Genomic DNA, 14,648 nt, shown 5'->3' with positions numbered 1-14,648 from the left:
TTTTTATAAAGTAAATGTAATATGAACATTTACTTGACTCAAGGAACTTGAGTTTACTTGATTATTCATACATCATTTTTAATGTTAAAAATGAGATATATATATATATATATATATATATATATATATATATATATATATATATATATATATATATATAAAGGCCTATATATTTTTTAAATTATGTAAATGTCAAATGTGACATACAAGCTTTTGGGGAACATTTATTTGTCTATCTCTCAATTAACATTGAATTATATTCAATATGAGCTATAAGCCTGATATATGGAATATGATACTCCACAAAAAAACGATATATATATATATATATACATACACAAGTTTGCATGTGTGTGTTTTTTTTTTTTTTTGTTTTTTTTTTTGAGTATCTTAGGCCTATTTCATTCATACACAGAAACACAAACATCCTATTTGTTTTTTAAGTTGGAGGGCGCTACGCTAGCTTCATGGGAGGGGATCTGGCACTTTCCCTTCCTTTTGCCATAGAGAGTGTTGACAGAAATTGCCTCAAAATATCTATGTATTGTTGACCTAGAACTGAATTTTGTATAGCTAACTAAATGATTAATGACTAAATGATTGAATATAATTTTTTATTTAAGAGTATTAAATAGGCTATTCCGGTTATTTTCTAAAACAGGCCACAACGTAGGCTATATAGTCTGTAGTTCACCGAGTCTATTTATACCCCTATGGGGCAACGTGCCTGGCTGAGATACAAACATTTACAGACTGTGAAAAATGAAATTCATAAAATGTCAACATAAACCTAATAAGCTAACGCTTAGCAACAACTTCAGTCCCATCCAAATATTGTAAATTGAAATTTGTGATATCAACTTTTATCTGAAGGTGAGATTTCCTACTACAGCCAGGTGGCCATGCATTTAAATGCTGCCAGTGAGCTAAACAAAGAAAGTATGAACAAAGTCACCAGATATAAATATCCACAAAAAACACCCTTTCAACATGAAACCAAGAAATGAGACCTAGACTTTCAACAGCCTCTACAGTAGCTATAGCCATACGTCAACGTTTCTCAACTGGTGGGTTACAAGACCGTTTTGAGTGAGTCGTATTGTGTGCAGTCAAAGAAACAACAACAAACATAATTCTTTGTTTTTCTGATGCCACTTTTATTTTGAAAGACGTGTTTGATTGTGATGACTCTGTCAGATGCAGAGAGTAACGCGTTGTCCTTATTCAGTAGGCTATCTGCGGTCAGATGAGATGTTAGGCTACATGTCAGTAAAACTCACAAAAACGAATTTTCCTGTCATGGCAGCTGTTAGATAGGCGCTAATTTTGCGTTAATTTTGTACAAACAAAAAATGGAACATATTTAAATGCATAGAATAACATATTTTACATTCTGGCATTTACATGCTGTTGACTTCCGCCCTTATTCACATTCTTGCACATGGGGATTCAAAAGAGAACACATTGTTTCCCCTTTGTAGCCTACTGAGTTGATTTAGGCCTATATGATAGAACTGTTGCAATTATTTATTTTGACAACTAATACAGTTTAGCCTACTTTTGAACGTTTTTGAAAGACAAAACTCAGAATTGTTGAAGAGTTCATTGATTATATAAAATTCAATAAAGGTTGGATAATCTTTGAATTACAGTATGTAATCTGTCTTACCCATGAAGATGCAACAGAACAAGCTATTGGGGGTTTTGAGAACCAGAACCAAGCTGACTGAGCAAGTTGAACTTTAGCTACAGTGGGAGGAACCCCTTTATTAATAAGTATGATGGTGCGGAATAGAAAATAAATGTAAAAAAATGTATTCACTCAAATTCACTCAGAAGGCCTATTCCATTATCTAATTCAGTAGGCTACTATCTCAATTACAATTAACTATAGAAATTTACTGTATTCAGTTGTGTTGTAGGCACAAAAACGGTCCAGTATATTGTGGTCAAACTCATTTTTATGTTGAAATGATGAAGATTTGTGCCACCCCAGGCTATTTTAATATACTTTCAAATATAATTTATTCCAGCGATTGCAAAGCTGAATTTTCATCCATTACGCCAGTCTTCGTCACGATCCTTCAGAAATCATTCTATGCGATTGACCAATGGGAATAAAACATTCCAAATCGCAAAATGTTTAAAGCTCCCGCTAATAAAAGTCATTTAAAGTGTTAATTTTGTCTGAAACGTAAACTCTACCGGTAAGAAGTTTGGCAGTCAGTAATGATTTTTTGTTGCTGTTGAAGGAAATTGATACCTTTATTAAAGGGATAGTTCACCCAAAAATGAAAATTCTGTCAGTATTTACTCACCCTCATGTTGTTCCAACCTCGTAAGACCTTCGTTCATCTTTGGAACACGAATTATGATATTTTTGATTAAATCTGAGAGTTGGATCACTCCTCCTTCTTAAGGGATTGAAAATGGCCAGCCCCTAAAAGGTATTAAAGATATCGTTAAAATAGTCCAAGTGACTACACTGACTCAATCTTAAAGTATTCTCTCAAACGACGAGAATACTTTTTGTGCGCAAAAAATAAATAAATAACGACTTTATTTCAACTATTTGTTTCCTTCTCGGTGGGCCTCGAGTCAGTTCACTAGTGATATAGCGCAGTTCTTTTGTTGTTACGTCACGCATCAGACACATGACCAGCGTCGGCCAATAGTGAGCCTACGTGTGACTTAGCTCTACGCAATCACACTACGTTAACTGACTAGAGGCCCAACAAGAAGGAAATGAATAGTTGAAATAAAGTCGTTATTTTTGTTCTGTTTTTCGCACAAAAAGTATTCTCATCGTTTGATAAACTTAACATTGAGTCACTGTAGTCACTTGGACTATTTTAACGATATCTTTAATAACTTTTCGAGGCCGGCAAGTTTCAATCCCTTAGAAGCCTATGGAGGAGTGATCCTGATCCAGCTCTCAGTTTTCATCAAAAATATCTTAATTCGTGTTCCGAAGATGAACGAAGATCTTACGGGGTTGGAACAACATGAGGGTGAGTAAATACTGACAGAATTTCCATTTTTGGGTGAACTAACCCTTTAAGTGAAGACACAGTAAAGCATTTATAATGGTACCAAAAATATGCTTTTAAATAAATGTTTCTTTTGAACTTTTGAACGATCATGGTTTGAGCACTTTCGCTGATATTTTTTTTTTCAGAATGTTTTCAACATTGGTAAGACATTTTCTTGAGCACAGCATATTAGTAGCCTATATCCTAATAGTAAAGACGTAGTAATAATAGTTTCTTAGTAGAAACGTTAGCCTAATCTACTTAAAGTCCATATTTTACTTCCATGTTTATTTCTCTATTTGGTAAATAAGCGGAATTATGTGTTCATGCGCTCAAAGTAGCCTAAATCATTCTAAGCACATTATTATTTAATGTAGATTACAATATTTTCACAAAACTTTGTAATATATTCAAATGTACATTAACTATTGCTCCTGCAATTAATGTAATGTTCGTGACCTTTAAAGTTTGTTAATAAAATGTAGGCTACTATAACCCTTGTAAGTAAACTCCACCCCTCCTCCATCCGCTGCAATGGTTATACGTGTAGTTTGTGTTCCCGCTTTTGCAGCTGCTGGGGCTGCGGGGGGAGGAAGAGCTTCTCATGGAACAGCCAGCCCGGGGAGTCAGTCACATTCTTGGCCGGGATTCGATGACTGAACCAGACACAAACAAACACTGAGGGAGAGAGAGAGAGAGGGAGGGAGAGAGAAAGAGGGAGTGAGAGAGACTCGCACACTCTCATAGTAAAGCGGAGGCAACTGCGCCGACGAGTTTTACACAAGGCACACATTTTGCGCGTGAGTTGCAACCAGTCAGTCTGTTATATGGTCGGACTGATCATTACATTTCGATCAAAACTTTAGACTTTGGAGAGGATTTTCTCGTCGCTCGGAAGTCTGGCCCTTTCTGGTACGACTTAAGATTTGAACATGAAACAGTTGAATGGATTACAAGGCGGTGTTTTACGCTTTCCGAACTGACATGGACTGTTTTGACTCTTTACGTTCACATTCATTGAATCTGTTGTGATTAGACTGCCCAGGTTTAAACATGGAGGCTCCTTCCAGCTTTCAGCAGCATCCAGGACTTCAGCAAACTCTCAAGCAGTTTCACTTGAGTTCCAAGATCTCTCTCGGCGGTCCAGCAGCCTTCTCGGCTCGGTGGCAGCAGGACATGCTGTTCAAAAAGGACGGCAAGAGCACTGAGGTGATAGTGAACCCCCCGGCGCAGACGCCCCCGGTCATGCCGGGGCCCCTATTCATCCCGTCCGACCGCTCCACGGAGAGGTGCGAGACGGTCCTGGATCGGGAGACCATTTCGTGCTTCGTGGTGGGTGGCGAGAAGCGCCTCTGCTTGCCGCAGATCCTCAACAGCGTCCTGCGAGACTTTTCCCTCCAGCAGATCAACTCGGTGTGCGACGACCTCCACATCTACTGCTCCAGGTGCACGGCGGACCAGCTGGAGATCCTCAAAGTTATGGGCATCCTGCCCTTCTCGGCCCCCTCTTGCGGACTCATCACCCAGACGGACGCCGAGCGCCTTTGCAATGCCCTCATCTTCGGCGGCACGTTCCCTCCTCACGCCGATAAAGAGTTGTCGTGCTCCATCGAGCTGGAGCGGACGGAGAAGAGCTTCAAAGTTTATCACGAATGCTTCGGGAAGTGCAAGGGCCTGTTCGTGCCAGAGCTCTACACGAGCCCCAGCGCGGCGTGCATACAGTGCTTGGACTGCAGGCTCATGTTCCCGACCCATAAGTTCGTGGTGCACAGTCATAAAAGGCAGGAGAACAGAACCTGTCACTGGGGCTTCGACTCGTCCAACTGGAGGGCTTATATTCTTTTGGATCAAGACTATAGTGACAAAGAGGAGAGCACCACACTGCAGCAGCTCCTTGATGAGTTGAAGGGAAAATTTGACCTGGGGAACAAGCACAAGACATCTTACAAGGTGAGCTCAAAACAGCGTTATTATAAATCTGAATCTGTTCTGTAGTACTCCAGAGTTATGGATATTTTACTCCCAAATATTTATGATAAATATGATCAATAGAATGTGATCATTTAAGAAGGCCTATTATGTGCGCTATACTTTATTGATTCTCATTCACTTTTCTCTTTTTCTTGGGCGCTATTTGATCATACAACACCCATTACACCTGGTTACACCTCACTGTTTATTGTGTCAAAGTAAACAAAAATATGTCAAACATTTTTTCCTTAAATTTTCCCACACAGAACACCCTGTGCATAACGCAAACCATACTTCATGTTTCATCCCATATTTATTGTATTCTGTGTCATTCTTTTCTGTTACCTTTCAGTTTTGCCCTTTGTTTTTGAATATCACAACCTGTCCATGTTGACATTTAGTTCATTTGGATTTTTGATTGATGCCTATTTTAAAGCCTATTTATGATGCATTTAGCATCATTCTTTCCCTACTTTTTGTTGAGAATCACTGCATCTTTTTAATAATATCCTGTAATATCAACTTCTAATGCTATCTTTGAGCATATTGAAATGAAGGTGCACAACCTGCCAGTGTCCTGCCTCCAACCCCCCCCCCCCCCCTTTTTTTTTCTTGTTCTTCTGGATGCACTCAGGGGCATCTGCATATGATAAATGGAGCCTCAATTATGTATTTTATGGGAGCCAGAGATAGACAGGGAGGCTTGGGAAGCCAGTAATGGGCTCCGAGGTGAAGGAGGAGGGTAAGAGTGCTGTGTAGGACATTGTTTTGTGTGTGTGTTTTTGGTGGGGTGGGGGAGGGCCGGTTGGGGTTGAGGTCACTCTCTAAAAAGCAGTTGGTGTTGGGTCAGCGCTGGCCTTGGGTCTCCCACTGTCTGATCGGGCTCCACTCCAGGGTCAGAGATACGGCAAGCGGACAAAAGCACGGGAGTCTCGGGTTGGCTGCTCTCTCCACGCAGCAGCTGTTGAGTGTGATCGTGCTAATGGGTCTACACACATATATGTATGTGTTACCATGGTGTCACTTCAGCAGGCTTGGGATGCATGGTGTGGCAAATGCAGTTTCATCACTGTGGGAAATGTGAGAGACATGGCACATTTCAGAAATGCAGCATCATGTATATTTAACGATCGCTTCTCTATGGGAAAAGTGTTGACTGATATTTGTCACATGGAGGCTGAAGGGCTAGTTTGCAGTGCGATGCATCTGGTTAGGCTAAAGAAAGACTGGCTTTTCTGTGCAACTATTGTTAGATGATTAGATGGAATCTTGTGTGCATCTCTTATATTTGTTTAAATTGCACATTAAGCATATTTTATCATAACGATATGGGCTAGCTATACAGTAGCTGAATGCATTGAAGGGTGGATTTTGTGCCGTTTCTGTGGTTCACTGTCAGAAGTGTCCCAGTTAGCAAGCTAGCGGGGTCCGTGGGGAGCCGTGTACTTGTGGACCTGTACATCACTGGAATAGGTTGCGTCCGGAGAAAAAACAAAAAAGAAAAACAACAGCTTGCCACCTTACACTTAACCTTAGCTGAATTGAGACGTTAGTTTTATTACTTTTTTCCCCTTTATTTTTGTAATTAAACCTTTAACTTAAAATCTTTTCCAGTCTTGCTGAGAATATTTGCTTCATGCTGTCTCTTGCAGAGACTGTTTTTTTTTTGTTTTTTTTATAGAGAATTACTGTTTCCAAATATTACTTTGATGAGAGGCTGGTCGCCATGGTTATAAGGTTTTTGAGCCCTTTTATGTAATAAAGTTGTTCATAGCAGTACAGAGTCTGCTTTATTTTTTATCTGAGAGAAATCAGAGTGGAATATCTCAGAGCTGAATTAATTTAAAACAGCATCCAGACTTTGTCTGGTCTGGCTGACATAATGGGGGATATAGCTGGGAGAGGGTGGCGAGTTCTCATTAAGGATCTGTCGCCCCTGTCCACCAGGGCCTTGACGTGCCGTCAAAGGACCGTGACATGTGACCTCTGTCCAAAGCCAGTCAACCAACAATCCCACCCCCTCTCCTTTCAGACAGTCCGGCCAATCGTGTGGCCCTTGGTTCTCCAACTGGACAGATGGTTGTTTGATAAAAGACAGAAAAATACATTGCAAATAAATCGGTAGCAGAACACATTAAATGACCATTTTCATTTGGTGTTAATTTTCTCCCCAATTTTTATGGATTTACATAAAACTTCATCAATTTACCCAGTGTCATCCTCTTAGTGTTAAATAAAATATTAAAATATTACATTATTTTGCTTATTTAAAGCTTTTTAAGAGTTGTGAAATGGTTTTTGCATTTATTTCCAAGACTAAATTTGAGGTGCTTTTTTTTCTCATCAGTTTGCCAAATGTTGTGCTATTTATTTTATTTATTAATCTTAATTTTTAAAAACCTTTTATCATAGCTTATTTAAATGTATTATTTTAATATTTTTTATAATTCTCTTTATTATATTTTAGTATTATATTATTTTGCTTTTTAATTGCTGTGGGACTGAATTGGTGTTTTGCTCCAGTTTTAAACAGATCGATACAGCACATAATGGTTGTGTTGTGTTGTTTTATTTGGAGTTTCAACTTTCCCTTAAACCACATATTTCAAGTGCATGTGCATTGTCCTGCCAGAAATGAAGTAAGGCTCCAGTGAGAATAGTATTGTGTAATAAATTGGACGCAGAGGGGCCACAGAGCTTAAAATGGGGGGGGGATATCAAACTCTCTTTTGTTCTGCTCTCTCAATTTATCAAATTACAGATGACTCCCAACCTGAGACCAAACCAATCAACCGAGTGTCCGACCCAAGGTGGCCACGGCCATAATAAATGCGCACGCCTGGGGGATAGAGGTCGACATGTGCGTGCGAGTTTGCATTTATAATGCCAGGATCAGCTGTGGGGAAAAGATTAAAATGAGCGCACGTCCTACTCATTTCCATTCCCATCTGTCTGCTGACCTCGCCGTTGCGGCCCGCACTGCGTCCCACCAGCCGCGCTGCCCCTTGCTCTGCCTCCAGACTGCCAAAAATTTCATCCGCTTGCCCAACCCCCCCCTCCACCAACACACTGCGGGTGCTACTTATTCATCCAGCGTAGTCAGGACACTCATCCGTAGTCTGTACCACATCACGGCGGCCCGCAAACAACCCCTGCTGCTCGGAATCAGATGCTCAAACAACACTGGGGGCCTGGGGTTTGACTTGACTGAGTCAAAATCTACTTTCGGACGCTTATTCTCTGAACAGCTGAATTTTAAAAGGGTCGCTTGATGGCTTAACAGTCCCCAAGAGATGCTGTCTCATCTCCTCCCTGGAGGGATGGAGGTGAGGGGGTGGTCAGGGGCTCTCAGAGGTTGTGCCCTCTATTCTAGGCCGGGTGACCTCTTGTTTAAAGGGCGTCAGCTGGAGCTCTCCACTGGCTGATGCTGGGGTGAAGACCTGCCGCCTCTTTTGTTCCCGACATCTTTGTTACTCAAGCTCATTGTGTCTCTGGCTTCGTTTTGGTGCCCGTTGCACGACCGATGTCTCCGTGATAATGAGTCTGTAGGCTTTTGCCTGTGTCTGCTGCGAACATGAAATGTATCCACTGTGGTGTAGTGTTAATTTGGTACCACTATAATATTGATCATTAATCGGGATGTAGTTAACAGCAAATGTGACAAAATCAGGCATCTGTTTTGTGAGCAAGTCTGTATGATGTCTGATGACGGCATTGGTTGAGGTTTAGAGTTGCGCAGGCTGGCACTGCCACCAGTCTGCGGAAACAGATGGCAGAATGATGGTGGTGTTGTTTTATGATCAATTTCTCAGATCAGGCCCCTTAGTCGATAGCGATCATCAGCTTCATGATTAATATGGCAACCCATCTGCTCTGGAGATGAAAAATCCTGGAGTACACAGCTGCCACTGTGCAAGAAACCCAGTGCCCTTGCACAGTTGAGGCCCTTGCAAACCCGCTAATCTGTAACTGTCCACTCGGATGAAGTTTCATTGTGGATTAAATGTAGCTTTAATTTAGTGTTCTATCTCTCACTCTTCTTCATTTGATGCACACTCTTGTACAGATTTGTATTCCCTCCCTGATCCATCCTCATGAGCTGGAGGATGCGTTCTTATTTAATCTGATTGGAATTTCAATTATTTCTTGGCCAGTCAGAACAAATTATTAATATTGAAAAAGTCTATTCCTGATCTGAATGTGCTCGATTTACAGATACGGAGCAGTTTTATTTCAGCCAAAAGAAACGGAGAGGAATCCAAACAACTCGTTGCTTATTCTCGCATTGTGTCTTTCCTGCAGTGATTATTTTAAATTATATTTAGCTTGAAAACGGCAAGCTAAACCTCTGCTGAAAAAATCTGGTGTTCTGGGGCATTACTTGAGTGCCTTTACTTCCTAACAGCTGTCGACTTTTGTTAGAGCTGCTCGGGGAAGGGTAAGGACTGTGTGGTAAAGATGTTTCCTCAGGGTCTGTCTGTGGGATGATGCAGCTTCGGGTCTGCGTGCGTGTGCCATATGACAAACTGGCATGTTGCTCTCGCCTACAAACCTCCCACTGACCACCCTCAAAGCTATCGTGAGGTTAAGCTCATGAATCTCAAATGAAGTTGATTTCTAAATGTTCAAATAGCATTGTTAAGTGCATGTGTTCCACTGTTGCTTGGTCACATCCTTCCCACATCATGTATTGATGCTGGCTACTCTGTCCATCGGTGATGAGGAAGAATCAATGGAGCCAAGCATAATTAAGATAAATCCTTTTATACTATTAATAATGGCAATTCATGTTGGAGCTGCCTAGTAAGTGTACATGACTTGTGCTGTGCTACACGTATGTGGGTGAAGTAAGTACAAATTCATCCGTTTCCCAAACTTGCTCCCCCTTCGTCGTTTCCTGTCCAATCTCTGCATTCCTATTAGGCTTTATTTGCTTACCCTCATGTCTTTTCAAAATTTTTCGTCTACATAAAAGATGATTTTTTTCAAACTTTTTTGTATATCCTGATGTTTTTAAGTGAATATCACTGTTTTCAGTATAACATGGGGCTGTCAAGCTCCATAATGACCAGAAAACCACCAAAAAAGTAACTTTGCACTAAAGCTCTTCACTAGACTTCATGACTTCTTAAGTCGTTCAAATCCTTTGTGTGAAGAACGGAAAGAAATGTGAGTTGCAGTTCGCTAAAAATCGTGATATCCACCATTGACCCCCATGGCGTGTTAATGAGAGAAGTAGGCCTAGTGGTCAAATTTGTAAACAAATTGTACTTTTGAGTTTTTCGAAAACCATAGTTCTTTCATGCATTCTTTTACCATTTATTTTAGTTGCACATTATTGCGATTTTTCTCCTTCTTGTGTTCCATGGAAGCATGAAAGTCCTATGGGTTTGCAACAACATGATGCTAAGTAAATAATGAATTTTCACTTTATATGAATGGTTCCTTTTAAATATAAAAATGGTAGTTTAATTAAATCATAAGCAAACTGGGTTTTCTAAACCACACAATCGAAAGTTGGTTCTTTTCTAGGCTAAGGAAAAAAGCTTGTTTTTTAACGTGAGCTGTCTGGGCCTTTTAAAAAAGAGGGATTTTGTGTTTTTTTAAGCAGCCCGTGGCCTCTCGTTCACTCCTCAGAGGCACGCAGACGGCTCTCGCTCCACGCCCAGGCAGTATTATTCAGAAAACTTCTGTGATTGGAGAGTCAGTGTAGTTGCTAAGCAAAGCTGCTCTTCCTGTGCTAAATAAGAACTTGATGCTTTCTGGCTGGTGGGCTGAGGGGAGCGTGCCAGCTCTCTCATGCTCGCTCACTCACTGCTCACTCTGCCTGTCTTTCTCTCTCACACACACACACATACACTTTCTCTCTTTAACACATACACAAACAAGTCTCTGCAACACTTGTATCCAGGCCTTCTCATGGTGATTGTGTTACTAGGGAATACAAGGCTCTGTCCTAGCCTTGCAAAAAAAGCAGGAGAAATGATGATGTCAGGATGACCTGATCCATAACCTCCATTTCCCTATGCCTCTCGGGTTTGGATAAGTGTGAGCCCCCCTCTCTCTCTCTCTCTCTCTCTCTCTCTCTCTCTCTCTCTCTCTCTCTCTCTCTCTCTCTCCCCTGCTCTCTGGGTGGTGCAAGGATGGAAGGTTTCCTGCATTTGCCCTCCCTATGTTTTGAGGCTTTGGGTTATGAGGCACATTCAGATTTTTCCAGAAAGGTTGATTCACTCCTCCTGCCCTCAGACAGCTGGCAAGGCCTCCATTTTCCACTCCGCTGCGATGGTCCACCACAACATGGTGTTTCAGAAATGCTTCTGGAACGCTCGGCAAGATGGCGTTCTCAACGAAAAGTTCTGTGGACGGAGAGATTCCTCTGTTTTCATATATAATATCAGATTGCTTGTCTGTACTGCATCTTTCTAAGGCTAAGGCTGTGAAATGTCATGTTTAGTCAGTAAAAAACATCTATTTAAAAGTTTCTCTTTTCCACGCTTCAGCAAATTGTCTGCATAATACATGCATTGGAACTGCAGTTACTTAAAGGGACAGTTCACTTCAAAAATAATAGATTCTCATGTGGTCTTCATTTTTCATGCAGTGACAATGAATGTGTTCTGAAAGTTTTAAGCTTCGGAAACTCATGCTGAGCTGCTATCAATGTGTAATGGCCCTTTTACATCAAGATTGATACCTATAAAGATAACTGTATGAGCGCCCACATCAATGGACAATAATATTCTTTTTAATACCTTTAGTTATGACGTTTGCACTTTAAATGCTTGAGCTTTTCAAAGTCGGGTGGATTCTGATTGGATGTCAATGTTTTTATCGTGGCTGGGAAAAATCATTCTGAAAGTTATTGCAATGATGTCGTTTCTCTGTGTCATTAACGTTATAGCTGTGTTGTTCACAATTCATGAGTCATATTCATGAGTTGCAACAACATGAGGGGTGAGTAAATGATTATAGAATTGTCATTTTTAGAACTATCTCTTTAATGTCATTTCGTATTTTTAACAAAAAAGCCATTTTGAAAAGGCAGTGCACATGCTTACAACATGAAGACATAGCTGCGAATATGGTTTTCTTGTTACATGCTACTCTATATTTCCCTGTAAGCCAATAAGTAAAACTGATACAGAAGAGAGAAGGAAACTGGGTTTTTATGTTCTTGCAATGGCACCAACAAGCAGACCTCTTGTAAGCCATCTCCCCTAGTGGCTTGAGTGTGTGCCAGATTTCTGCTTGGCACTGGAGATCAGGTATTAAATGCTAGCGAAGCACAATGAAATGTGGTGTGCTGTTAAACACATACTAAATTTCTGCTATTGGAGCCTTTAGCAATGCGACGCTGAGGCCTGGAGCAAGAGCCCATATCAAACGCATTCAACACGGCTGCCTCCTCACTCTGTACAGCACAGTGAGGTTTTGTGGGACTATTTATCCAGGACCAAAACTGCTGCCACTCTCTTTTTTTTTGCAGATGACACCCCCTCACTGGCTACTCTAATTCCAAGCATCTGTTCCATCGCTTCTCTATTCTCTCCATTTCTCTTAGGAAAGTGCTTTATTCAAACAGCCTGATGTGTTGTTACAGACATGTCACCCTCAATTACTCAGTTGTGCTCTGCCTTGGCTTCTTTTTCTATCTTTTTAATCTCTCTCTCTCTCTCTCTCTCTCTCTCTCTCTCTCTCTCTCTCTCTCTCTCTCTCTCTCTCTCTCTCTCTCTCTCTCTCTCTCTCTCTGTCACTACAGTAAGTGGAGCAGGCACAGGGACAATCAGCTCAGCATATTCTAGATATTAAAAATGTAGAAATTTTGGTGCTGATGCCAATACTGTCGTACATCTATCTATATGTCTGTCTGTCTGTCTGTCCGTCCGTCCGTCCGTCCGTCCGTCCGTCCGTCCGTCCGTCCGTCCGTCCAATAACTTTATCTATAATGTTCTGTCTGACGGTCCTACTGTTTAAAGGTTTGGGGTCAGTATGCATTAAATTGATAAAAAGTGACATTTATAATTTTACAGACGATTTCAAATAAATACTGTTATTTTGAACGTTAAACATCAAATAATCCCGAATATTTCCATAAATATTCCACAAATATTAAGCAGCACAACTGTTTTCAACACTGATAATAATAAGACATTTTTTATTATATTAGAATGATTTCTGAAGGATCATGTGACACAGAAGACTTAAGTAATGACTTGTGAACATTTGAATGGTTTAACAAATAAAAAAATGTATGCTATATTCATTTATTTTGTTTATTTACAATTTCATTTGTGTACTACTTTTTGAGTTCACTGTACTTCTATATCACTAAATCTCTGCAGTGAAGACACTTATTTTCAGTCCTGTTTGAGTTTTCCTCCCTCTCTCTCTCTTTCTCTCTCTCTCTCTCTCTCTCTGTCTTGTAGGGCAATGTGATAGCGTGCCTGTACCCAGTGTCTGCTTTTATTTATAGTGCGCCAGTGACCACAGACATGGGCAGCCTGAGCCCGGGCAGGCCAGAGCAGAGCAGCCTAAAATAGAGAGCTTCTGATCCCATAATGACCCAGCTATTATCAGGCCTATGTCTTAAAATGGGGACCAGCTATCGTGGTCAAGGAAGACGGAAAGCTAGCTTCCTCCTCTTACAAAAATCCAAGCTGCTTTGCGGCTTATCATTATAAGCAGTGTAATCGCGGCTCCTTCGGACAGCAACAACTTAATTGGCCTGGCTATATAGCGGTCTTGGTTTGCTCTGAGTCTGAGGCTGTCTACTGGTCATCAGCTCACCTGATCCACGTAACGATAGGGGGCTTTGATTGTTCAGGACTTTGTTTATGAGAAGTCAGCTCTGAGGAGTGCATGCAAACGCTGAGAAGTTTGAGTGTGAATGAAGTGAGGAATGTGAGATTGCGGTGTGACTGGACTGACGCACAGACCTTTGATGTGTGGTAGACGTGAAGTCAGCTTGTAAAAGATTCGCTCAGTATACATAAGGTGATAGATTCATGACCAGTTGCCATGTGAGGTATCTAGGGGCCTTTTTTCTGTACAGATTTTTTATTAAAGTTCAAATTGATGCTCGTAATTTATATAATATAATATAGTAATCTGGTTGTATAATATAATAAGATATAACATTTAATGTAGTCGAATAAAATGTATATAAAACGGAGGCCATTTGCCATTTTTAGCCATGTTTTTTTTTTTTTTTTCTCCAGGGCCTGTCTACGAAGCCTCATTGGCAAGAACAAGTTTAGCTCTGTCTGGAGTCTTATGTAATTGCATACCGCAGGACATATAACAACCTAGATGGGTATGATAGGAAAGGAATGTCTGGGTCAAACCCTGCAAGTGCGAGTTACAACCGCAGTAAAATGCCCATCGAGGCATTTCTGCAAAACACTCACTCTGACAAATCTGCGGATACGCGTGCTGCTCAATTTGCATGTTTTAGCTGGTCCTAACTGTACTGGCCACTGATAGAATTTGTCTTTCCAAAAGGATTAGTCACCCTATCATCAAGCCTTCTCCCTAATTTATCTCCTTTTGTTGTGGTGCAGGCTGCATTAAATGGGATCAGAGGCCTTGGCCAGAGACAGTGGGAGGAAGTGGCCCTTTGTGTGCCTGGCAGGTGCACAGGGGTGT

The 14,648-nt window shown here is 40.9% G+C and overlaps 1 protein-coding gene across 2 annotated transcripts in view; it reads left to right on the top strand.

Annotated features, from left to right (window-relative positions):
• The first annotated feature begins 2,056 nt into the window (after nt 1–2,056).
• The window catches only part of skib (v-ski avian sarcoma viral oncogene homolog b), a 32,590-nt gene continuing 19,998 nt past the window's right edge, over nt 2,057–14,648 (top strand). Inside the window, exon 1 of one of the 2 annotated variants that reach the window (XM_077203533.1) lies at nt 2,057–4,982. In XM_077203533.1, coding sequence (XP_077059648.1) covers nt 4,086–4,982 — 897 coding nt within the window. In that variant the 5' untranslated portion in view covers nt 2,057–4,085. The remainder of the gene's footprint in view (nt 4,983–14,648) is intronic. The other variant, XM_077203534.1, reaches the window with a different exon arrangement.

The sequence above is a fragment of the Siphateles boraxobius genome, unplaced genomic scaffold (assembly GCF_051911475.1).
Source record: "Siphateles boraxobius isolate OS27281-9 unplaced genomic scaffold, OSU_SipBor_1 5, whole genome shotgun sequence".
Classification (NCBI taxonomy): Eukaryota; Metazoa; Chordata; class Actinopteri; order Cypriniformes; family Leuciscidae; genus Siphateles; species Siphateles boraxobius.
The sequence above is the reverse complement of the archived record's forward strand: the minus strand, read 5'-3'. Positions and strand labels throughout refer to the sequence as shown.